The 22,148-nt window shown below is 54.2% G+C and overlaps 7 protein-coding genes across 7 annotated transcripts; 2 read left to right on the plus strand and 5 right to left on the minus strand.

The window, feature by feature from the left end:
• Positions 1-261: 261 nt before the first annotated feature.
• On the minus strand, positions 262-1,821 carry ACET3X_009371 (uncharacterized protein; the record flags this gene model as incomplete). Its single annotated transcript, XM_069455558.1, has 7 exons — positions 262-676; positions 741-1,161; positions 1,224-1,286; positions 1,336-1,396; positions 1,459-1,545; positions 1,601-1,667; positions 1,718-1,821. The coding sequence occupies 7 exons, from the start codon at positions 1,819-1,821 to the stop codon at positions 262-264; spliced, it is 1,218 nt and encodes a 405-aa protein (XP_069303448.1).
• Positions 1,822-3,726: 1,905 nt separating this feature from the next.
• On the plus strand, positions 3,727-4,824 carry ACET3X_009372 (uncharacterized protein; the record flags this gene model as incomplete). Its single annotated transcript, XM_069455559.1, has 1 exon — positions 3,727-4,824. One exon carries the CDS (start codon positions 3,727-3,729, stop codon positions 4,822-4,824), a length of 1,098 nt encoding a protein of 365 aa, XP_069303449.1.
• A 617-nt stretch (positions 4,825-5,441) lies between these two features.
• ACET3X_009373 (uncharacterized protein) lies at positions 5,442-9,975 on the plus strand (the record flags this gene model as incomplete). Its single annotated transcript, XM_069455560.1, has 2 exons — positions 5,442-8,442; positions 8,492-9,975. The coding sequence occupies 2 exons, from the start codon at positions 5,442-5,444 to the stop codon at positions 9,973-9,975; spliced, it is 4,485 nt and encodes a 1,494-aa protein (XP_069303450.1).
• A 775-nt stretch (positions 9,976-10,750) lies between these two features.
• ACET3X_009374 (uncharacterized protein) lies at positions 10,751-12,258 on the minus strand. Its single transcript, XM_069455561.1, has 3 exons — positions 12,125-12,258; positions 11,978-12,045; positions 10,751-11,904 (listed from the first exon to the last, which is right to left on the minus strand). The coding sequence occupies exons 1-3, from the start codon at positions 12,135-12,137 to the stop codon at positions 10,858-10,860; spliced, it is 1,128 nt and encodes a 375-aa protein (XP_069303451.1). The 5' UTR covers positions 12,138-12,258; the 3' UTR covers positions 10,751-10,857.
• Positions 12,259-12,613: 355 nt separating this feature from the next.
• Positions 12,614-14,702, minus strand: ACET3X_009375 (uncharacterized protein). The gene is made up of 3 exons (XM_069455562.1): positions 14,228-14,702; positions 13,844-14,118; positions 12,614-13,796 (listed from the first exon to the last, which is right to left on the minus strand). Exons 1-3 carry the CDS (start codon positions 14,422-14,424, stop codon positions 12,919-12,921), a joined length of 1,350 nt encoding a protein of 449 aa, XP_069303452.1. The 5' UTR covers positions 14,425-14,702; the 3' UTR covers positions 12,614-12,918.
• A 2,517-nt stretch (positions 14,703-17,219) lies between these two features.
• ACET3X_009376 (uncharacterized protein) lies at positions 17,220-18,400 on the minus strand (the record flags this gene model as incomplete). Its single annotated transcript, XM_069455563.1, has 4 exons — positions 17,220-17,502; positions 17,628-17,902; positions 17,956-18,163; positions 18,330-18,400. The coding sequence occupies 4 exons, from the start codon at positions 18,398-18,400 to the stop codon at positions 17,220-17,222; spliced, it is 837 nt and encodes a 278-aa protein (XP_069303453.1).
• Positions 18,401-19,975: 1,575 nt separating this feature from the next.
• ACET3X_009377 (uncharacterized protein) lies at positions 19,976-22,029 on the minus strand (the record flags this gene model as incomplete). Its single annotated transcript, XM_069455564.1, has 3 exons — positions 19,976-20,036; positions 20,143-21,725; positions 21,775-22,029. 3 exons carry the CDS (start codon positions 22,027-22,029, stop codon positions 19,976-19,978), a joined length of 1,899 nt encoding a protein of 632 aa, XP_069303454.1.
• Positions 22,030-22,148: the final 119 nt, after the last annotated feature.

Genomic DNA, 22,148 nt, shown 5'->3' on the forward strand with positions numbered 1-22,148 from the left:
TCATGTTGCACCTGGAGGCTAAGTCAGACACATGCACTTTGCAATCAAGTAGTTGCCTGTGTGACTGGCACCGAAATCCATTCCGGCGCTGACCGTCCAAATCCGCAAAGCAACAAGTTCTCGATTGCTGACTTGAGAAAGCGCGAAGAGCCTAGCAATGCCTTTGAAAATGTACGATTTCACACGCTGCCATGCTAGAATCACGCGTGTCCGGGCCTGTTAGGCGCTCCCCGGCAAAAACGCAGAGTATGGTGCCAATGACTAGGCACCTCGAAGATCGTTGTGCCGCTGCAAAGGGAGGGAGAATATGGAGGACGGTGACGTGGGTCGCGAGTATGTGGTCGGTGGATATGACAGCGCGCGGATCCGTGCTCTAATCTCCTCCTCTTCCGCGCTATGGAAAATGCTCGTTTCATCGTAATACTGGTCGTCTACATGGCCTCTGGAGGAACTATAGGCCCGAGTTGGTGTCTCCAATATATCGATACTGTCTCTTCGCAGATTCATCGCCATCCCCGTAGCGGTAAGACCAGGCAGTGAGGTACGTCCACCGTAGTAATATGATGGGCCACGAGATGGTTGACCACAACTCATTTTTTTGAACATGCGCTTGAAGAGCGGCTGGACGGATGGCGCGGAAGCGCAGATAATCGCGGTGTTGATCTCAACTTGGGACCTATGTGTCGAGACATGCCATTAGCATTCGCCTCGTGTCTGCGCGGTGGGGATGTTTGACTTACCAGAAGATGATGTATCCGCCGTAGTACCGAGAACGATCTCCACTGTTTGCCCAGAGGTACAGACTCCAAAGTCGTATTGCCGACGCTATCGGAACGAATAGACTCACAGAGAAGATTGCAATGATGAACAAACGTTTGCCTCTTCGCATGCGCAGCGAAAGTAGAACCGGCATTGGAAGAAGCAGAACGACAAGATCGGAGCCAAGACTCCAGCCTGCTTGCCAATAAAGAACAACCCTCAGGTCGAAACAGTCGCCAACACCCCAACCGGAGAGTATGGCTGGGGATACGGCGTACGATGGGTCTCTTGGACATTGAAAGGCCACGATTAAGATACAGTAAATGCTGATTATGATGACGATAACAATCGATGTTATGACAAGTCGTCGAAAGGTTCGTTGGGTTGCAAAAGGAATGTAGACTAAGTAAGAAGTGACCGTGTCAGCGCATTTCCAGAGTGGATATGGTTGTCATGGAACTCACAAAACAATATCGAGAGCTTTATAAAGCACATGATGGACAAGTAGCCGATGTGGTAGGCGTACCCTTTCCCTTGGTTAATGCGGCTCGCTGCAGGGTTGAGACAGTTGCTCACATGATATGGCAGACCCAAACAGCCAGTAGTTCCAGAACGCATCTGCCTCCTCCTGTGTGGCCTTTAGAGCGGTATTAGCATGTTGCCACCGGACATCGCAGTGGAAAAAGCACTTGTACTCACCGTTGGCGGAACCTGTGGAGTACGCTTGGTGCCAGAACCAAAGGATAGCTGGTAATAGTTACAGGCGCAAAGCCCCCAGGTAAGAAGCTTCAATGCATTAGTTTTTTGCAAGCGCATGTCGCCGAGCGGGTTTCTTACTCACCAATGCGCACGCCATCATGTAGTCGCTCATGCTGACTTTTCCTACGATACATTTTCGAGTACAGAAGCTGATATCGATAAGCGGGATGGTAGCGAAACGTTATATGGATAGACGGACCGAATGACAAGTACTATCGTCGAAAGGCTTGCGAGAGTGAAGACAGTGATCAGGATCCTAGGCCGTAGGTCTTCCAGGAGGAAGAAGGCCTTGAAAACATCCATGACTGCCCAACATGGAGATAAGAACGCAGGGTCCGGATGGTAACTGAAATGGACGCCTGCAGGTTCGAAAGACTGGGGATCAGTTCTCGAGTATATGTTATGAGGGTACACCAGCCGTTCGTGGCCCAGACTTGCTAGCTGATTTCGAATCAAAGGTCCGGGATCGCACTAATGAGCAGCGAACAAGCCACGGATGGGGAATGGAGCGTTAGCAGCGCAGCGACTACATGGCAAACCTGGTCAAACAAGGGCGTCTCTCGGCATCCGCAAATCCTACGACCAACGCCCACCGTTAGTGTACAAACATGTGAGATTGGCCCTTGTCAGACTGTATAGTTGGCGGTTTGATGGCAAGGCATGTGTTTATGGGCTCGGTGTAAGGTGCCGAAAATCTGTTAGTAAGGACACAGGTGATGCGGGACTGATGGTATTGTATGCTGCCAGCATCCAGTTATCCTTGCGTGGCCATGTGTACGAAACATATCATTGCCTTACGGCACGGTGTTCGGGTGGTGCTGCCGAGCTGACTCGGACTTATACTGACTCCTGTGTGTCAGATCATCTAGGCGATAAGCGTATGCTCCTGCGTGATGGATCAACAGCCGCCAACCAGCATCGCCAAAGGTGATGCGGCGCAGTCGATGGCGGCTGCTCATCTCAACAAGGTTCTGGATGTGAGGTACGGTCGGATGCCATCGTCATGAGTTTGGAAGACTTGTGGCCGTGCCCTTGATAGACTGAATAGAACCGCCGGCAATGTCTGACTCTGCGCACAAAGCCATTGTAAGCTCGAGAAAGGTTGGTAGCGATGCCGCAAGATACCACAAGTACGAAAGAAACGACGACGGCGTGTGATGTGTATGCAAGGGAGGATGCCATCAAATATAACTACCCGCGGCTAGTCCATGTTGGTGTGTCGCGGCTCGACCACTACTGCAGACTGTATGAAGCGAGCTGCCCCACGTCAGCATCTCAGAGCTGACTGGGTGAAAAAGCCAAGGCAAACTGCGGCATGAACCAAGCGTGCAGGAGAAATCTCGTTGTCCACGAGACGCGCCCGACAGTCAGGTCTTTGGACATGTCGACGTAATGCTGAGGTCTCGATCGAGAGAGGGGATCCTGTGGACGCAGTGATCGAGAGCCGGCTGAGCGATGACAAAAGCTTGGATCAACAGTGAAGTGGACACGATGGAAGAAGGAAGGCGGTGGTCATGACTGGAGGGGAGAGTGTGTCGAGCGTGTAATGTAATGTCCTGCATGCGTTCGCATGAAGGGAACTAGCAGGCGACCGGATTTGGCCAGTGAGACGAACAAGAATTAAATATGCTTGCATAGCATCATAGATGTGCCGTCGTGGGAAGGAAGTGAGATTGAATGGTCTACCTGAAACATGGACGAGACTCGTCGCACGTTGGAAGCTGGCGTTGGTGGGTGAGATGGCGATAGGCATTGGGTAGCGGGAACGGCGAGATTGCACTAGGGGATGTGCCTGGAGACAGGAGAGCTATTCGGGACCCTGAAGCCCTCTGCGCATACGTCAGCGCCACGTGACGATCAACAACGCAAAGAACGAGGCATGGTAGAGTGTCAACTCGGGGCTTATCAATGCTACACAAGACACTGAGCTCTACACAGACTTCACTCGTGCACATACCATCCACCTACTCTGCTGAGACGTTCGAGATTGTTCTCCGTTGAGCAAGAGGCGCCCGACTGCCGTTTTTGATTGCAGGTCAAGGGTGTATCCCACTCGGCAACTTCCTTGAAAGCGACGATAGCCACCGCGTGACGACACAAGGACAGGTTTACTGCCTGCCATAGGCCCGAATCGCAGCTTCTTGTATAGGGCGCACATCTCGCATCTTCCACCTTTTCCCACATCGCGACACTGTCAGACGGACCACGATGAGCGCATCCACCAACACAGCCGCAGCCCCTCAGCAGCAGCCCAACAACCCGCCCGCTTCCGTCGCGACCGCATCGAGCGAGACCAAGGCTGCTGACGATGGCAGCCTCCTGAGCAAGGGGAAGAAGCTCTTTGGCCTGGGCAAGAAGAAGGACAGCGCGGCTGGCAAACAGCCAACAGAGACTGCAACGACGACCAAGACGGCGACGGCGACGACAACCGCGCCAGCATTGCTGCCCTCGCCTCCAATGTCACCGCCCGAGCAACGAGTGTCACCGCGGGGCAGCCCGCGCATGCTGCCAATCGGCGCATCCCCTAGTCGTCGCATCCGCTCCAACTCGCCTGGTCTGCACAGTCCAGCATCGTCGCTCATTTTCGAGCGCAACGTACAAGAGCCCGAGCCGTCGGTCGACGTGCCCGCGCACATCAAGACGGAAGACCACATACCACCGGCGCTGGATGCGACGTCCCTGGCCATTACAGACAGCCATCTCAACCCCGATGAGGTGGAGATTATCACACACACGGCGCATCAGCCAGCCGCAGTCGCCGTCGCGAGCAGTATAACCGACGCGATGCACTCGCCGCCTCTGCCTCAGGCAGAGTCTCTGGCTTCTAGCCATGCCGAAGTGGCAGAGACGGCGCCTGGGTACGGTTCACTGGACACGGCGGATCCACGTCGCTTGAGCTTCATTTCATTCGCAGACGTGGTGCAGGCAGAACACGTCGAGCACGACAGGCAGGAAGTCTTGGGCGCCACGTCCACCGAGGCTCTGCAGTTTATGAGCCTGTCATCGACGGCGAACCGATCGACCTCGCCCGTGAGGTCTGCCGCGTCTTCGCCCCCAACGACAAGTGGAGCAGCGTCGCCCAAGCACGCGGATTTGGCGCGCACGCGGTCACCGGCGAGTCCTACATCGCCCATAGTCCTCGGCAGCCCCAGCCCAGTGTCGGGCGAGGAGCTGCCGGTTCAGATTGAAACGATGCGACAAGCACTGCGCAAGACACACTCGGGCGATCTCAGCGGCGTGCGCTCGCAGCCGTTGAGCGCCGCGAGTGTGGAGGAGAGTGCGGCTGATAAACCGCCGTTCAAGTGAGGTTGCGGAGAAATTGCGCATGAATGAATGCAGTGAAACGATGTTGTTAATTTCATTTTGGACAATGTTGGGAGCTTGGGCTGCAGCGTTCAGGGCAGGCAGCAGGGGGGGTTATTGTTTGGCCAGATATCCATGTGCGATGGGGACATGTTTTTGCTAGCAGTTTTCTTGGATACCAATGCGATTATGTGATTGTACTATAGGGCATGTTGAGTGGTGTGCTAGGCGTGAGATAGACGAGGGGGCAGCGAGGCACAAGAGGCGTCAGCTGGGAGGGAGGCATTTTGTGTAGATGCCGGGGGCCAGGGCGGCGGCTTTGGCGATGTAGCAATGGACATGTCAGCGCCAAGGCCGGCCGTGTGCTAGTCGAGGGCGTGGTGGGTGCCATGGCATGCTGGCTCGCTAGGGCTGGCGGTGGGCCTCTGACTACCTAACGACCGACCATTTTGCCCGCGCAACGAGGCATGCGATGCGCCACACGGAACCGACACGCAGTCTCGCAGCGCCCCCGACGGTTGTCCGCGACCTAGACGAAGCGCAACGGCTACCTGCTGCAAGAGCTGGGCCGCCTGCCGAGTGTCAATGAGCAGCACAAGACACAGCAGCGGTCCGCATCCATGGACCAGCAGAGAAGGAACAGGAGGGAGGTGAGTGCGTCCGAGGCCGCACACGGTGTCTCTGCGTACGGCGGCAGTAGCAGCAATATCAGCAATATCAATGCCAACAATGTAAATGTCCACGAGCGAGCCCGGGACGAGTACCGCAAGCAGCCCCAGACGATACGCACCGTCACCCCCGACGACACGCCGACGACGACCTCGACATCCACGGCCACGGCCACGACCGCGACGATTCCCGAAGACGGCTACCCCAGCCAGACGTTCCAGTCCCCGCCCAACAGCCCCCGCTCCCACAACAGCCAGCTCTCGCAGCGCGGCGGCGGCGGCAGCAGCAGCAACCACAACCCGCGGGCCTATGTCGCCCGCGCATCGAGCGACTCCGAGTACCGCAATGCGCGCGAGCACACGCGCCCACGCACCCGCACCCTCGAGGAGAGGAGCACCCGCGAGCGCTCGCCCTCGAGCGTCTTTGGCACGGGCCGCCACCGCCTCGGCTCCGTCGCCAGCTCCCAGAGCAACTACCAGAGCCTCGAGGAGTCGGTCGTCACTTCCATCGGCCACATCTCCACCATCTCCCCTCCCCAGCAGCTGCCCCCGCCCCGCACCTCGAGCACAAACAGCCGCAGTCGCCTCTCCAAGCAGCAGCAGCAGGAGCAGCAGCGAGAGCAGCAGCGGCTGCAACACCAACAGGCCCACCGCTCCCCCTCGCCCGTCCTCTCCCCCTCCAATGTGCCGCCCGACTCGTGGGTGTCGCCCGTCCCGGCGTCGGATGCCAAGAAGCTCAAGGCCCTCATGCGCTCGACCTGCGGCAAGATGCAGGGTCTCTTGGCCTTCCGCAGGGGCGAGCCGAATCCCTGGGGCCTGTCGTACTGCTACATCAACGACGAGGCCGGCAGCCTGGTCTACGAGCCCAAGAACGACACATCCTACACCCGCACCCTGATACCCGACCTGCGTGGCTGCCATGTCAAGAGCGCATACGACGGCGAGGCCTACACGGCATACATCCATGTCCTCGTCCACAATTCGAAACTCGAGGTCCATCTGCGCCCGCCCACACAGGAAGAGTTTGACTCGTGGTTTGCCGCCCTGCTGTGCTGGTCGCCCATGCGGCCAAAGGGCATACAGAACAGGATGGCCAAGCCCCAGGCACCCGTCATGATCGAGCGCCGCCTCCCCGACAGCAGGCGCCACTCCGAGGTGTCGCTGCTCAAAGACTCGCCCAAGAAGGAAGCGCCCATTATCAAAGTGGGCAAGATGATATACTGGGACACGAGTGTGACGTACAGCAACACAGGCACGCCCAAAAGCACTGGTGCTGGCGGGCGGCCACAGGCCTACAGAGTCCAGAGCCACGGCTCGCGTCGCTGGCGCAGAGTCTCATGCACGCTCCGTGAAAACGGAGAGCTCAAGCTCTACTCCGACACTGATGTTACCCTAGTCTCTACCGTTCAGCTTTCCCAGCTTTCCCGATGCGCCGTTCAACGATTGGATCCCTCTGTTTTGGATAACGAATTTTGCATTGCCATATATCCCCAGTACACCGCTGCTTCATCTCCTGCGCTAACAATCCTACGACCCATATTCCTATCGCTAGAGTCACGAGTCCTGTACGAGGTTTGGATAGTCCTGCTGCGGGCTTTTACTGTTCCACAACTATACGGCCCAAAGTCGGAGAGCGCCATGACCGACGATGGCACGCTGTCACCGTCTTTTGGCACCCAAGACATGTTCCGCATGGAGAAGTCGTTGTTCGTGAGGGTCATCGAAGCAAAACTGATTCCGCCTGTAAGCCCCAAGGTCGCCGATAGCAATGGGCAAACCCCGATAAGACCCTCGTCATCCGCCACGGCCAATCCGGGTGGATATCTCGTCGAGGTACTGTTAGATGGAGAGACGCGTTCGCGGACCATGGTCAAAAACGAGGGCAACAACCCTTTCTGGAGAGAGGAATTTGAGTTTCTGGACCTGCCTGCTCTACACACCGCCTCCCTGCTACTGAAGAAGCGACCGCCAAGCTACAACCGCACCGACAAGAGCGGGTTTGAGGCGACCAACTCCGATCCATATGTTTCCGAGGGCGGGTACGCCGGAATCTCTTTCGACCAGACCATAGGGAAGACTGACATCTACCTGGACGATCTCGGCCCGAACCAGGAGATGGAGAAGTGGTGGCCGCTCATCAACATGTATGGAAATAGCGTCGGCGAGGTACTGGTCAAAGTCAGCAGCGAGGAGTGTGCCATCCTCATGGCTCGCGACTACTACCCACTCTCCGAGCTTCTCCACCGGTTTTCCAACGGAATAACACTTCAGATTGCCCAGATGATTCCGAACGAGCTCAGGAGATTGTCCGAATACCTGCTGAACATCTTCCAAGTGTCCGGAGCCGCTGGCGAGTGGATATGCGCGCTTGTTGAGGAAGAGATTGATGGCACACTGAAAGAGTCACCTGCGAGCCGCTTACGATTCAGCAAGCGACTGGGATCAAGTGAATCCAACGAATCCTCGTTGGCCAACCAGTTTGGTTCTGCAAGCGATCGCGAGCTCTTCGTTCGAGACATGGGGAACAACGCCAAACTGGAGGCCAACCTACTTTTCCGTGGCAACACTCTGCTTACCAAGTCCTTGGACCTGCACATGAAGCGTCTTGGCAAAGAGTACCTAGAGGAGACGCTGAGCGAGAAACTGAGAGAGATCAACACCAAGGATCCTGATTGTGAGGTCGATCCGAACAAGGTGACCTCGCAACACGAAATGGAGCGGAACTGGAGGCGGCTGATCAACTGCACCGAGGAAGTCTGGCGAGCCATCTACAACTCCGTGTCGCGGTGCCCGCAAGAACTGAGGTTGATCTTCAGACACATTAGAGCGTGTGCCGACGATCGGTACGGAGACTACCTACGGACGGTGCAGTACAGCAGTGTCTCTGGATTCCTGTTTTTGCGCTTCTTCGTTCCAGCCGTGCTGAACCCGAAACTCTTCGGCCTTCTGAAAGGTGCGCATTTCTCGTCTACATCACACTCCAGTGCTAACAACCTCTTTAGATCATCCCAAGGTCAAAGCTCGAAGAACATTCACTCTCATTGCAAAGTCTCTACAAGGTTTGGCAAACATGTCTTCGTTCGGCACCAAAGAAGCATGGATGGAGCCCATGAACACGTTTCTCACTTCGCACCGGCAAGAGTTCAAGAAGTATCTCGACGACATCTGCTCAATATCGACCACCTCGCAACCCGCACCGCCGATACCGCCCTCGTACAGTACCCCAATCGCCATTCTCCACAGACTGCCCCCGACATTCAAGGAAGGCTTCCCGTCACTTCCTTACCTCATCGACCATTCGCGCAATTTTGCGATGCTGGTCAACCTCTGGCTGGACAACACGCAGAAAAGTGCGCCTGATATTCAGGCTACCGACGGCGATCTCCTCCGTTTCCACAACATCTGCCTATCTCTCAACGAGCGCACCAAGGACTGCCTGAACCGCGCCGAACCCGCTGAACGGCCGTCGTCGTCACTGAGTGTCAAGTGGGAAGAGCTAGTTGAGCAGCTACAAGGCGCGCAGATCGACACGTCTAGGGGTGCAGCAACGAGGAATCGTGGACCAATACTGGAAGAGGAGTTTGAGGATACCCCATTATCTCCAAACAACGGCGATGTCGACTATTCATCCTCATCTACCAGCACACCCATCACAATGCAACCACCACCACGGGCACGGCATCAGCAAAACTCGAGCATCTCCGCTTCTCAGAGCTCTCTAAAGAGCAACAGCTCGGCCACAATATCTTACACGAATCCATTTGCCAAGAAGCAATGGTCGGGTCAATATACACCAACAGGAAACGACTCGGTAAATGTCTCACAGTCCGCATCTGCTTCCGCAAGCGCATCTGCATCGGCAAACGAGGACACGCCTCCAGGGTCCAGCGACGGCCTTCACATGGCACCCGCACCCTCGTATCCACAAGCCTTGACTACGACAACAACGACCACAATCTCTACATCCACATCTACCCAATCCTTCAACTACACTAACCCCAATTCCCACGTCAACCAACAACAGCGACCTGCTGCTGTATCCACAAACTCCCTCGTCGGAAGACCACCTCGCTCAGCCGGCGGTCAGAGCATGGAGGGCAGCGAAAGCGGCAGCATCGCAGAAGAGGAATACACAACGGCGCTCCCTGCCTTTTCCGAAAAGGCAACGAAAGAGAAGAAGGAACGCGGCTTCCGAGGCGTCCTCCCTTTCCAGCGAAAAGGCAAGCGCAAAGACAAGGACAAAGATAAGGACAGGGAGGATAAGAAGGACAGGAAAGAGGAAAAAGAGAATCGCAAAGATAAAGGCAAAGACAAGGATCGTGACCGAGATCGGGAACGGAGTACAGAACGCGGAGTCAGCGCCTTGGGCCGAGAAGGTTATGTTGACTTTGGTAGCGTACGAGGAAAGGGCCGTGATCGTGATGCTTATGGAAGAGGAGGAGGAGGAGAGGACCGTGAGAATCACCGCGACGACTCTGAGTTTTGACTACATGGCTGGTTTACTGGAGGTGATAGTCCGAGGACGCTGGCCAGGCGGGAGATTAAGAGGAGAAAGAGTGCAGGAGAGCTATTGGACAAGGCGAGTCCGTCGTGAACGAAAGGTGTCCTATGTAACATTCTTGCTAGAGATGATGGACTCTTTTTTTTCTTTCTATCTCTCTCTGTCTCTCTCTCTCTCTTCCTAGATGGGCAAAAAAGCTTGTACGAAAAGCTCAAATGCTTGGTGTGGTATACTTCCAACAAGCTTGGATGTTCTTCTTTTCTTTTCTTTTTTCTTATAAAAAGCTTTGTACTACTACACACGTGTAGCCATTTTCTTCTCTGGGGGGTGTGGCTAGGAGTGAAAGTTGGCAAAGCTTGTTGTATATGCATGCATTTTAAGGTGGCTGGTTTTGCTGCACGATTTGATGGTCTTGTTATCTTTTTTTCCTTTTTCTTGCCATGGCGCGTTAGAGCGATGACACCGGTTTTGGTTGCTTTTTTTTCTTCGGGGGGCAAAACGGGGTGGGTGGTGGTGATGTGGTGATGTGGGAAAGCAGGGAGGCGGGCCAACGTTTGCTTTGAATAGGTAGGCACTGTTTTTGTTGTTGTTGTTTGAGTTTTTTAAGTATAGAGCATTTGCAGTTTTGGTTTTACGCATAGATATCAAATGTTGATCGCTTGGCACTAAAGTATACTCTGTTTGCAATGACTGAAGATTTGTATGAAGCGTTGTTTGTTTACTAAAATAGTATTATAGTCATAGACAAGTAGGTAGGTATACTGGTATCTGTCATGCTTTCCATCTCCTACTTCCACACCCCAATCTCCTCACACACCCAAGCGCACCCTCCATACTCCAAAAGTCGCCAACGCACACTCCTCCGACTTAGTCAAAGTTGAAAGCATTCTTGTAAACCTTCTTCTCCTTCTCCTTCCTCGCCTGCACCCTCTTCTTGACTACATCCAACTCCTTGACAATCGCCGCATCGCCCGGCGCATACTTGGCCGCCTCGTGCAAGTCCGCCAGCGCCTCGTCCTCGTTCTTCTTGCCCGCTTTAGCCTGTGCCCGTCTGAAATACGCCTTGGCCTTGTCTTTATCCGTGATGCCCTCGATATCCAGTGCCTTTGTCGCATTCTCCGCCGCATCACCAAACTGGCCGAGCTTGTTTTGGAGCAGCGCAGAGTTACTGTAGAGCGAGATCTTCAGTGCATTAAGTTTAGGCCAGAGGTCTGCTGGGTCGTCGTCAAGAGGAGCAGGGTATTCATGAAGGTAGCGAATGCCCTTTTGGTATTTTGTGATACCGAGTTTGAGATCACCCTTTTTGAAGGCCTCGTTGCCCATATCCTTTAGCTTTGTCGCGATTTCTAGAATCTCCTCGCCTTTCCATTCGTCGTCTGCGTTCGCTTTCTGGTCTTCGGGGAAGTCCTCGTACGGGTCGCCGGTTGCGTCGGAGACCTTCTCGGTGGCTTTGTCGTAGTCTTCACCAGTCAGTTCACCGCAGTCGATGATGGTGGCGTCCTGCCAAGGCTTGTCGCCGCTCTGTGTCTTGAGGTTCTCAATCTGACGGACAATGCTCTTGCCGTTGATTACCTCGCCGAAGACAACGTGCTTCTTGTCCAGATGCGGCGTAGGCACTGTGGTGACGAAGAACTGGGAGCCGTTGGTTCCTGGACCGGCGTTGGCCATGCTCAGCAGGAACGGCTTGTCGTGCACTTTTTCAAAGTTCTCGTCCTCGAACTTTTCGCCATATATGCTTTCTCCGCCTGTGCCGTTGCCCTGTGTGAAATCACCACCTTGGATCATGAAGCCCTTGATGACGCGGTGGAAGCTCGAGTTCTTGTAGTGCAGAGGTTTGCCGGACGCGCCTTCGCCTTTCTCGCCGGTACATAGTGCGCGGAAGTTTTCGGCGGTTTTGGGGACAATGTCGCTGTACTGTGTACACTGTTAGTGGCGTGTTCAAGCTGGTTGGATTGCGCGGGTTTGTGCAACAAGTTGGGTGACGTACGAGCTCAAAGGCAACGCGGCCAGCTTTGACGCCGCCAATGGCAATGTCGAAGAAGACGCGAGGGCGCTCTGGATATTGTTAGTACACTTCCCAATCTTCTCTGCGTCATTGAAGCTCACTTCTGAGCTTCACATGGAAGGTACTTACTAGTGTCAGCCATGGTCGCTAATTCGCCGTGATTTTATGTCGGGATCTCGAAGTGGTATGAACGAAAGACAACACTGGAGCTGTGGGTAGATTTGCAAGTGCTGGAGTTTATGTGCAAGGCTGAAGAAAAGCACGGTGACGGTAAGCTGTCCAGAACTTTCTATGAAGCTACAAACAACACCTTCATGCCGCGCCAAGCCCGCATCTACACACCGATACGACGTTTCGGAAGCCGGGATCGGGTTGACCGCAGTTTCCAAATTTCCGACCACAGCTGATCTTCTTGTTATTCTAGTAGCAGCGTGCAAACACTGCTCACAGTCCTTCTTTGACGCTTGTTGCATCTTGTAAACATTGACGCGATGCTCGCGATGAGGGGCAATGCGGGGCAATGCCCGGGCTGTACGGCAAGCTTCAACACTAAACTTCGCGAACATTACCCAAACGATCAAGTACTGCCATATTACAAACGATGTATCATTATACTCAGAGGCTCATTTTTGTCAAGTGGTATCCTAGCTATGCTGCACCCTACAAGGTACACAATACGTTTTGTACCCTATGTGGGTGTAACATACCGCATATACCTCTAAGACAAACTTGAATGTTACGCACAACTCTGTAGAAACGAGCTTCTTCGGTCCCGAATCTTTAGGCTCAAGTCTACCTCTTTCCCCACTGTAGTACGAATAAGAATAGGCCCAATAACGCCAGCCAGGTATCCACGCGCATGATAACAAAAAGCACTCGTGAATCAACACCAACACCGATATGCTTTACCGCAGCTGACCACACTACCGCCTCGCAGACATGGAGAAAGGAAGAGCCGTCGAGACCATCTCATTCTGATCGTAATGGTATGTGAACCCGCCCTGCAGCGTCCGTCGCAGGGCGTTAAGCCTCTGCAACTTCCACCACTTGTCGATCCGGACTTCCACGTTCTTGTTTATTTTGACCTTCATTCTACCCGCCCCGTATGCCTTGCCAGTCTCCTCGTGCAGGGCCATTGAGTAGGCAGGGCCGCGACTAGGCTTCTCGACAGAGTTGCGAATGTCTGCAAAGGAAGAGTGTAGTGCCTTGCGGTCTTTCTTGGAGATGCGGCGCGTGGAGACGTTGGCGAGTTCGTCGAGCGTGTGGAGAAGCTGGTCTTGTCTTCGGTAGACGGTGTAGCGCTTCACTAATCGCTCGCCATTCGGAACGTGCTCTGGGTCGTCGGAATCTTCGCCTTCGGGTGTGTCCTCGTCTTCTTCTTGTGGGGTAAGAGACTTTTCGTAGAGGAGTGCAATGTTCTCGCCTGCTGCGATCTGAACACCAGAGTCGGCGCTCTCAAGCTGCTCGACAAAAGCTTCCATTGCGGCTTCTGTTTCCTCCTCCAGGTCTTCGATCTCGGTCGCTAGCAGACCCCATTCTTCCAACGCAGCGATCACGACGTTGCCCTCGTCTTGCGCATCGATGGATGCGCCGTCCGATTCGACAATCTCAATGAACATGTTCATGATGTCCAAGATCTCACCGTCGCCGGCGCCAGCGAAGAAGGCAGTCGTGCCGAGCGTGTGGATCGCATTGACTTTGATGGCAGTGGAAGAAGAAGACTGTATCGAGCGCTTGAGCTGATCGGCCACATCATCGTAGATGCTATCGGAGTCGATGGTCACGGCGGTGACAGCCAGTGCTGGTGAGCGTTAGCGAAGTCTACTTGCTTTTGTGCGTGTCTCCTACCTTTGAGGGCTTCGACCACCTCGGCCTCTGTCGTCTCCTGCCTGATGCTCTTAATCATGGACGAGACCAGTTCGCCCACGTGGCCCTCGACCTCATCCCTTGCATAGCGGGCCTTGAGTATATGCGCGTAGGCCTTTAGGCTTTCGGTGCGGCCCTCGGTGCTGCTGCGCTTGAGGTTGGTGATTTGCTCGATGCGCGTGTTGAGCTCGGCCTTCCACGCGTCTTCGGGTATGTTTACGTCTTCACCGTTGAGGACGTCGTCGATGGATGCTGTGCTGTTGCACATGTCAGTATGTCCGTATGCCAAAGTCGCGAAGCGATGATGTCACCGGGGCAGTCGCAATGTGGGGAAAAATAAAAAGTTATGGGCGCGGTCAAACTCACCTCCAAGCAGTTCCGTCGCTGAAGTCGCCATCGTCTTCCGAGTCGTGTTCGTGTCGGGTGCGACTGGCAGCGCGTGACTGTGCTGGCGACCCGACTGCTGAGGTAGTCTTCGAGGCAGTTGTAGAGGCGACGCGCGAGCGGGCTTTGCGCGACATAGTCTTATGGCTCTCGAGAGCCTGTTTCCGGAGGTCACGCATCGTGATTTATGGTTTTTGGGTGGTTTCTGCTTGCTGAGAGGCGATTTTGGCGTATTTTTTAAATGTTGGAGGCCGTAGAGGTTGCAGTCGTCTCGGTAATGGATTGCGGGGAAAGCAGGGTGAATACGCAGTTATTGCAACGGCAAAGACTCAGTGAAGTCTGGTGTGAAATAATAAAGGTGAGGTTTGAAAGACATGAGTATGAGTCAGAAGAAAGGGCAACCAAGGTACAGGCTGCGAAGGTACGAGGACGTGGGTTCCAAGGTTGTGCAGTAGGCAACGTTCCAATGTCAGATGTTCTTCCATACGACTCTTCCCGACTCCGTGGCTGCCCAAAGTGCGCTAGACCATCACCTACGTCATTGCAGTTTGCCTGGCGCGAACAATCACATAATCATTCTTCCCGTACACTCTTGTATTGCCGTGGTAAACAGAAGCACATCCTTCTCCATCAAACGCACCGGCTGGACAGTGTCTACCAACCAAACGCTGAGTGTAAGCCAGATGGCCCTGTCGCTGATTGGCCGCATGCGCGCCTGCCCTCTCTTTGGATCAACAGGCACAACAGCTCGCGAGGTACCGTAGTACTCGTGTCGGCAAATTGAACCACACACGCGCAAAATCTTCATGAACCGATTATGAAATGGCGATGCAGATGGAAGTTCGGCTGGTAGCTTTTGTGGCTGCTGTCCAGGCCGTCCACCAGCCCTACCTTGGCGACACATTGCTCTGATGGCCCCTTAGGCCTTCTGAGACATGTTTGAGGCTCATGCGGCTCAACTGTGGCGGCCCCAGGGTTCAGTACCCGCTCAGCGTTCGAAATAGCTGCGGCGCAGACAGCGTTCGTGCACCGCGACCGTTTACTGCACTGCAGGGTCGAGATGGATATGAATAGATGAGAGAATCACGAGGCCAGATGGCCCATGCAATGCACGCATTTCCAAAGTGGCACGACCACGTGGAGTTGAACTGTGCCAGCAGATCGTTTCCCGCGAATCGGCCTATTGCTGGACCTCAACCTCAGCCTCGGTTCTAGTCTTAATGTGGCAGGCCATTCGCTGGGTTCTAGGACCCGGGGCTACGTTGATTACTACATACGGCACAGAACCTTATCACGGGTTTGGTGTCTCGCACGCATAAGTGTACACACGTACTCCGGACCGCATACAGAAAATGTCGCTTCGACTGGCCGTCGGCTTGTCTGTGACAGCGGCAATGTTGGTGCTGCACCCATGTCCAACTCCATGTCCCAACTCCAAGGCACCACCAACGCGAGGATTACTCCGTTCCCAACCCCGGGGCACCACCAACGAATGGATTACTCCTTGCGACCCAGCTCCTTGTCGCAATCGAGCCAACCAACCATATCCGGCACCGATGCCATGGTAAATGGCGACCAGAGGCACACGCCGCAACGTGGAGTGAGGAAGAGACCTGCGCCCAGGCGGCACAGTATCAGAACACCAGCAACGCAATCCCTACCTCGGACAAATTGCACGTCATTTATGCAATCTCCCCTGTTTGAGTACGAGCGCCTTGCCAGGTGCAACGATCAGCTTGATAAAGCCCACATGTCAATAATGTCGCATTATCTTGTTGCGGGGAGGACTGGGAAGCGAGGCTCATGCGGCACAGTTCCCAACACATCTCTACTCGGCACATAACACCATAGTGAGTAAATATGATCCGGATCTAATCTGCCCGAATTACGCGAGTGTGATCGCCAGAACCAACCGTGCTACTGATCCTATAAACGTTGCTGAGACCTCACGATTTGAACAGGCAGGCTCCACCAAACTAGTATTGTTCAGGCATCTGATGCGTGACGGAAGTAGCGAGCGGAGTGCCTGCCTAAACGCATCTGGTCTGTTCGTATAGAATGTACTTTGCGCACCACGGTCCGATTGTGCAACCACAGCGTATACATGAACAAGTTTCGATATTGTGCTATGGTAAAGCGAATGGACAAAGTCTAAGTAAAAGACGAAGAAGAACTCCCAAAACGCCCTCAAGGCCAGCCATGCTAGCCCGATCATGATGTATACCCCCCCTTGACCACGCGATGCCATGCAAAAGAATCAAAGATATCACAAAACAATGTGATGAACGAAGAGAAAAGGTAAGTCATGCGAACCGCAACCACTTTAAGCGAAACCCTGTGCTTCCTTGGGCCAATGCTACCTTCACCGCTCAGGATAAGTCTCCGGATCAGGGGCCAGTGCACCAAATAAGTCTCCGGTGCCTGTTTCAAGTCCAAGCAACATGTCCTGTGTAGCGAGCTCCGCATCGGTGAGGTCGAGTGGGTGTCGTTGTGTGTGTGGTGGCGGGCCATGTTGTAATTGTATCGATGAAGCGTGCAATCCTTGCTCTTGCTGAACATTCCACCATGACGACGATGTAGATGCTGATGTCGGCAACGACAACGCCGACAATGATGATGTGCTGAAACGACTGATGCCTGCACTTGAACCGCCACCCCTGCTGCGTCCAGCAGCTCTTCCTCCTCTTCTTGATGGTGCTTTGGCGACCCTGCCTCGTGTTGTACCGGCATAACGGTTTCTTGTTGACATCGCTGCTATTGTTGACCGTCGTGGCGACGCTCGTATGACTCCGCTTCCAACCTCATCAGGCACCCGTACACGCTGACTACTACCCCCAGCCTGCCCCCTCGCCCCCTCGCCCCCTCCCGTAACTCCGGTACTAACCCCGTCATCCCTACACACACCCAATCAGCCCTCCTTTTCCTCGTCGTCCCTCCACCCCGTCTCCCCCTTCCCGTTCTTCCAAGGATAAACTCACTGGTGAGAACCTCCCGTGCCTTCTGGCCACCCAAACGGAAACGCGCTTCTCTCCCCTGGCCTCCGCTTGGGAATGTCAATGTGATGGAAATTGCGTAGGTGCTCGACTAAGTGGTCTCTTCGCGTGAAACCTTTGTCACCGACGCGGTTACATCGGGCCACGTTGCACGGATATTCTGGAGTGCCAACGCCGTGGACGGTAGATTGGTGGCGCTGGAGGTCTGCGAGACGGGTGAAGTTTGCTGAGGAGGAGCAGCCGGGGATATCGCACATCCATGTTCTGTGGGGCAGGGAGTGATTAGTTGATCAATGCAGAAGTGGAGAGAGGATGTTTACTTTGTACGGCTACTGCTTCTGCGTCGGTATTAGCATGGTGGTGTGTGATTTGAACAGGGTAATGCTTACCTGGTTGGAGCTTGTGATGTGCTCATCCCGAGATCGTCGCCGTGACTTTGCCAACTTCCAACATCGTACCCACTAGTTAATGGTTGTTGGTATCCAGCAGTATGTGTAACAGCTACGGGTTGCGTGTAATAGTCCGGGATGATCTGGTATGGCTGAGGTGGATATTGTTGATATTGTGCGTAATAGGCGTTGATCTGAGATTGGGTGTATTGAGGCACTCCTGAAGGGGGATATGAGGCTTGATAGCTGTAGCTACCTTGATCAGAAGAGGAATACTGTTTTGAAAGTCAAGACCGAAGATTGATGTCAATAATGCAGTAACACTTACGCTGTATCCGGACATGGCGGGTGAAGGCGGCTGTTCCTGTTTTGGGCGTATTGACTTTGTTTTCTTGGTACGGATGGTAGTACTAGAAGGGCGATAGGCGGGCGCCACGGGCGAAGTGATGATGCGTAACTTTTGTGATCTGGATGATTTCCTCGTGCTAGTTACGGAAGAGTGTCTTCGAGGACGTAGTTGGACTTGCTCGAGAGATCTATGAAGCCTTGGTCAGATGTTGTTGATGATGCTTCTGCTATCGTGGAATGTTCACGAGTCTTATATCAAGATAATCTGATAACTGTTCCCCCCCTCTTGAACGGACGGAGACCGATCACTGCCACCCCGTGGCTTATGCTATAGACAGAACGGCATAGACTCACAGGTACTTCGGAGGAAATGAGCCCTCAGGGCGCCCAAAGGCATCTCCATGCGAACTGTAGTGTACCAACATGGTGATGACGAACAAAAGTAGAAATGTGATAAGGCGAGAAGTCAAATCAGAGGGCGGATCTGCCGATGGTGCGTGGCGATCGTATCTTTCGTAAGATTGATCTCCTTTGTGCAAGTGACGCTACGCCAGAGGCAAAATGTTTGAATATAGAACTCCAAGATTGCTGAGGTGGATTTGTAGGATGGCGAGGCGAAGTCGATGCCGGTGCGGTGGTACCCCACACGACTATCGGTATAGGGCTGACAATGACTAGTGCCCGTGCCGACACCGGAAAATGAAGTAGGAGCTGAATCAAAAGGCCTAATCTTGCGGTATGTTGAGGACAAATCGTGGCGGTGAAATAGTGATCCAAGTGAAGAAGCAGGAAGCACAGCGGAAGACAATGGTAGACCTGTGTCGTTCCCGGCGTCTTATGGCGATGCAGGGCGACTACCCTAGACCCCGATCCAACTTTAATTGAACTGTAGCAACTCTTTCATTTGTCGTTATCAATGCTTGGCAAGGCAGAGAGCTAGAATAGTCCGATGCATACAGGTTGGTATTCTGATCTTTGTGTACCGGGATCCATGATGGGCATAGTAGACCGATTAACACATAAGCGGGTAGGTGGATGGGCCGCTGTGTGACTGTTGGTGCATGCGTGTCTTGCTCCCGTACTTTGGTTCCACGATGTAGGATGCACCCCCCTGCCTAGCTGCATGATATGGGCTGGAGCCTGGGGATCGGCCTGGATGTTTCGAAATGCTCTACCCTTCTCTGGTTGGCCCTTGATCACGACTTGGTATATGACCGCTGAATACACTTGAGATGACAGCAGAACTGGAGGATCAAGCGCCATCTTGACGAAGCTTCTATCACGATTGAGTTGGAACATGGCTTGACCGCTCGTCTCGGGGTTTGTTAGCTGTCATCAAACGCCCATTTGCGTCCTCTCTTCGTTCATTCCTGCTGCTTGTTGTAAGTGGGTCAATTAACCCGCAACCTGGTGGTCTTTGGCCGGCTCCTGAATGCCGTAAAATGATTGACGCTGTAACCGCTCAACTCAAATCCATGCACAAATTAGTGCTGTCGGGCGTAACGGGGCGTAAAGGAAGCTTGAACGTTACGGAAGGATTTTCGCTAAGGCGGCCAGTGGAGAGCGACCAGCCTCCCCCTGCAGCCCTGTAGTCTCCACGGGATTGGGGGCGGAATCCAGCGTAACCCAATGCCGACCAATTGAGCACATTCCGCAGCTGTTAGCCACATCATGTCAGATTACGCCCGGCGCTCAGACCGCTAAGACACCCCTGGCTGGCCAAACTGTAGCGGGCTGGGGCCGCGCTTGGCAGGTGAGCCTCAATAAGTTCCATTTGATCCATGCATCATGTCTCACCGTAGATGGTTCTACCCAATGTCGGTCTGATGCTTGTGGATGGAGGTCAGTATATAGCGGAGACCGGGTGAGAGATCGTTTCGGATCCGAAGAGCAAAAGTATCGCCCGAGACGGGACCCATTCCAAAACTACCTAATACTTGATACAGAACGCGACTACCCAGCCGAGCATACGGGTCAGTAGGAAGGAAGTAATCTACGGCTCATAGTTCATCTTCCAAGAACTTGTAGGCAAATCGGAAATCTGCTTTCCTTCGGTTCATCCTGGAATAACGTTAGCTCTGTATGACGTGCAGAAATAGCACCGTGTGGCGCGACTCTGTCATACGACAGCCCTGCGTGAGGCTGGTGGACGGAATTGTGTGCTTACCATGTGGATTCGTAGTCGAAGAATCTGTACGTCCCCTGCTCGTAGTCTTCTGTTATCGCTTTTGGTTCTTCGTGTCGTTGGAACCATGTTTGATACTGCTTGTGGAATCTCCAGCTCTGCGACTTGAGCGCTTTCGCCGCCAGGTACTGTTGATATGTACCTTGGCGGTAGTAGAAGGCATAAAAGAGAGCGTCAGTCTCGATACGGGAGTAGAGGCGAGGATCATCGAAGATTGGTAACGGCTCTTGCGGGTAGTGCGCGGGCGTAAACGGATAGGGATTCTGAGGGCGGTAGTGGCGGGGCGCCTCAGTGTCGGCAGAGTCCGGCGCGGTAGCCATGGATGCTGCTAGCATGCGCTCATCTGGGGGCTTTGTTGCAGAGGCGGATATGTCATTCTTGGTCGCTTCGAAGGAATCCAGGAGATCCTGTAAGCTTGAAGGAAGGTGGTATACTGACTCTTCCTCGTCGTCTTCAGCATGTGATTCGCCGTTTGTTAATGGCGGAGTAGCAGCCGAGGACTCTTCTTGTTCTTCCACAGGTTCAGGAGCTGGCGTTCTCCTGCTGGACTTTGAAGCATCCTCCGACGAAGCAGCACGCGAAAGCGTCTCCTTCTCGACAGCGGGCGTAGCGGGTATACTTGCCGCAGGAGCTGGCGATGCTTGTGCGGATTCGGCTGGCTGTGCGCGTGGGGCTGGTTGGGAATGTGTAATGGCTGGAGAACTCGTGGCACTTGCGCGTGCGCCGCCCGGAGCAAGGCCCGACTGCGCCACAGCAGCTCCCGGTGGTGGTGGCAGAGGAGCAATGCCCACTCCATTTTTGTCACTCGCAGCTGCAGCGGCGGCGGCCGAGGCGTACTTCAAGGGCTCGCCCGACGTCCGTGTAGGTATGGGCGCGGGCTTCATGGCATTGGCCGTGGTATTTGAGGCACCGGGCAAAGGCGTATGCAGCGTTGCTAGTGCTGGCAGTGGCGACTTCATCTGTGTCGAGGGCCGTCTTGCTGCTTGTTGTACAGCCTCTGTCGCTTTTGGCTTTGGTGGTGGCGGTCGTATGTCCGACTCGTTGGTATCATCTGCGACCGACTGCGATTCGTGTGATGAGACCTGGTCCAAGCCTTCGCCCAAGCCGAAGATGGCCTCCTCTTCTTGCAGGTTGAAGTCGTCGTACATTGTGTCGTCGTCTGCAAAATCGGGGTCCTGATTGCTTTCGACGTAGTATTTGATGCCGTCCTCGATTCCTTTGACCTGCTCCGTCTCCACATTGCCGTTCTCGAGCGCTCGATGCAGCAGGTCCAGCTTGGACTGATGCCACTTATTTCGCTCGACCGACTCTTCCAGCTCCGCTATCCGCTCCGCCTTGGAGTTGTCGCCCTTCTTCGTCTTCTTGACATTGGCATGCAGCGTCTCGATTTCAGCCTCGATTGTCTCTATTTGCCGCTCCAGCTCCTCGTTCATTTGCTGCAGGAACTCGACCATCTCCATCTTCTCCTTGTCCTTGGGGTCGATCTTGGACGCCAATTGCAGCCCCTCCTTGGAGTATGCCTTCGTCTTCATCTCCTTTTCGACGGCCTTGAAGCGCTCCATTTGCTGTCTCATGTCAGCATCCCATCATGCCTGGCCACGGCGGGCAGCCTACTGTTTCGATGAGCTTCCGGTGGTCGAGCAGCGGCTTCTTGTCCTTGATCTCGGACATGGCGGCCCATGTCTTGATCTGGTCCCGCGACCGCTGTAGCTTCTTGATCTCCTTCTTCAGCTGGTCCTCGAGCTTCTCCTTCTGCGAGGGGTTGCCCGTTTGCATAATCTTCTCGTATATGTTTTCGAACGTCGCAACGCCTTCGGCGACTTTCTTGAAGCATTTGTCAATCTCCTGCTGGAGTTTCCGTGCGGCCATGGTCGGGGCGGAGCCTCGTCGTGAGGGCTTTAGCGAGGGTTATAGCAATGTTTGTGTGGGCACGAGTGCAACCCGCCGTGTGACTGTCGAATCGCGCAATTAACGGCGTCCGACGGCAA

This window comes from Alternaria dauci, chromosome 9 (assembly GCF_042100115.1).
Source record: "Alternaria dauci strain A2016 chromosome 9, whole genome shotgun sequence".
In the NCBI taxonomy this organism is placed as follows: Eukaryota; Fungi; Ascomycota; class Dothideomycetes; order Pleosporales; family Pleosporaceae; genus Alternaria; species Alternaria dauci.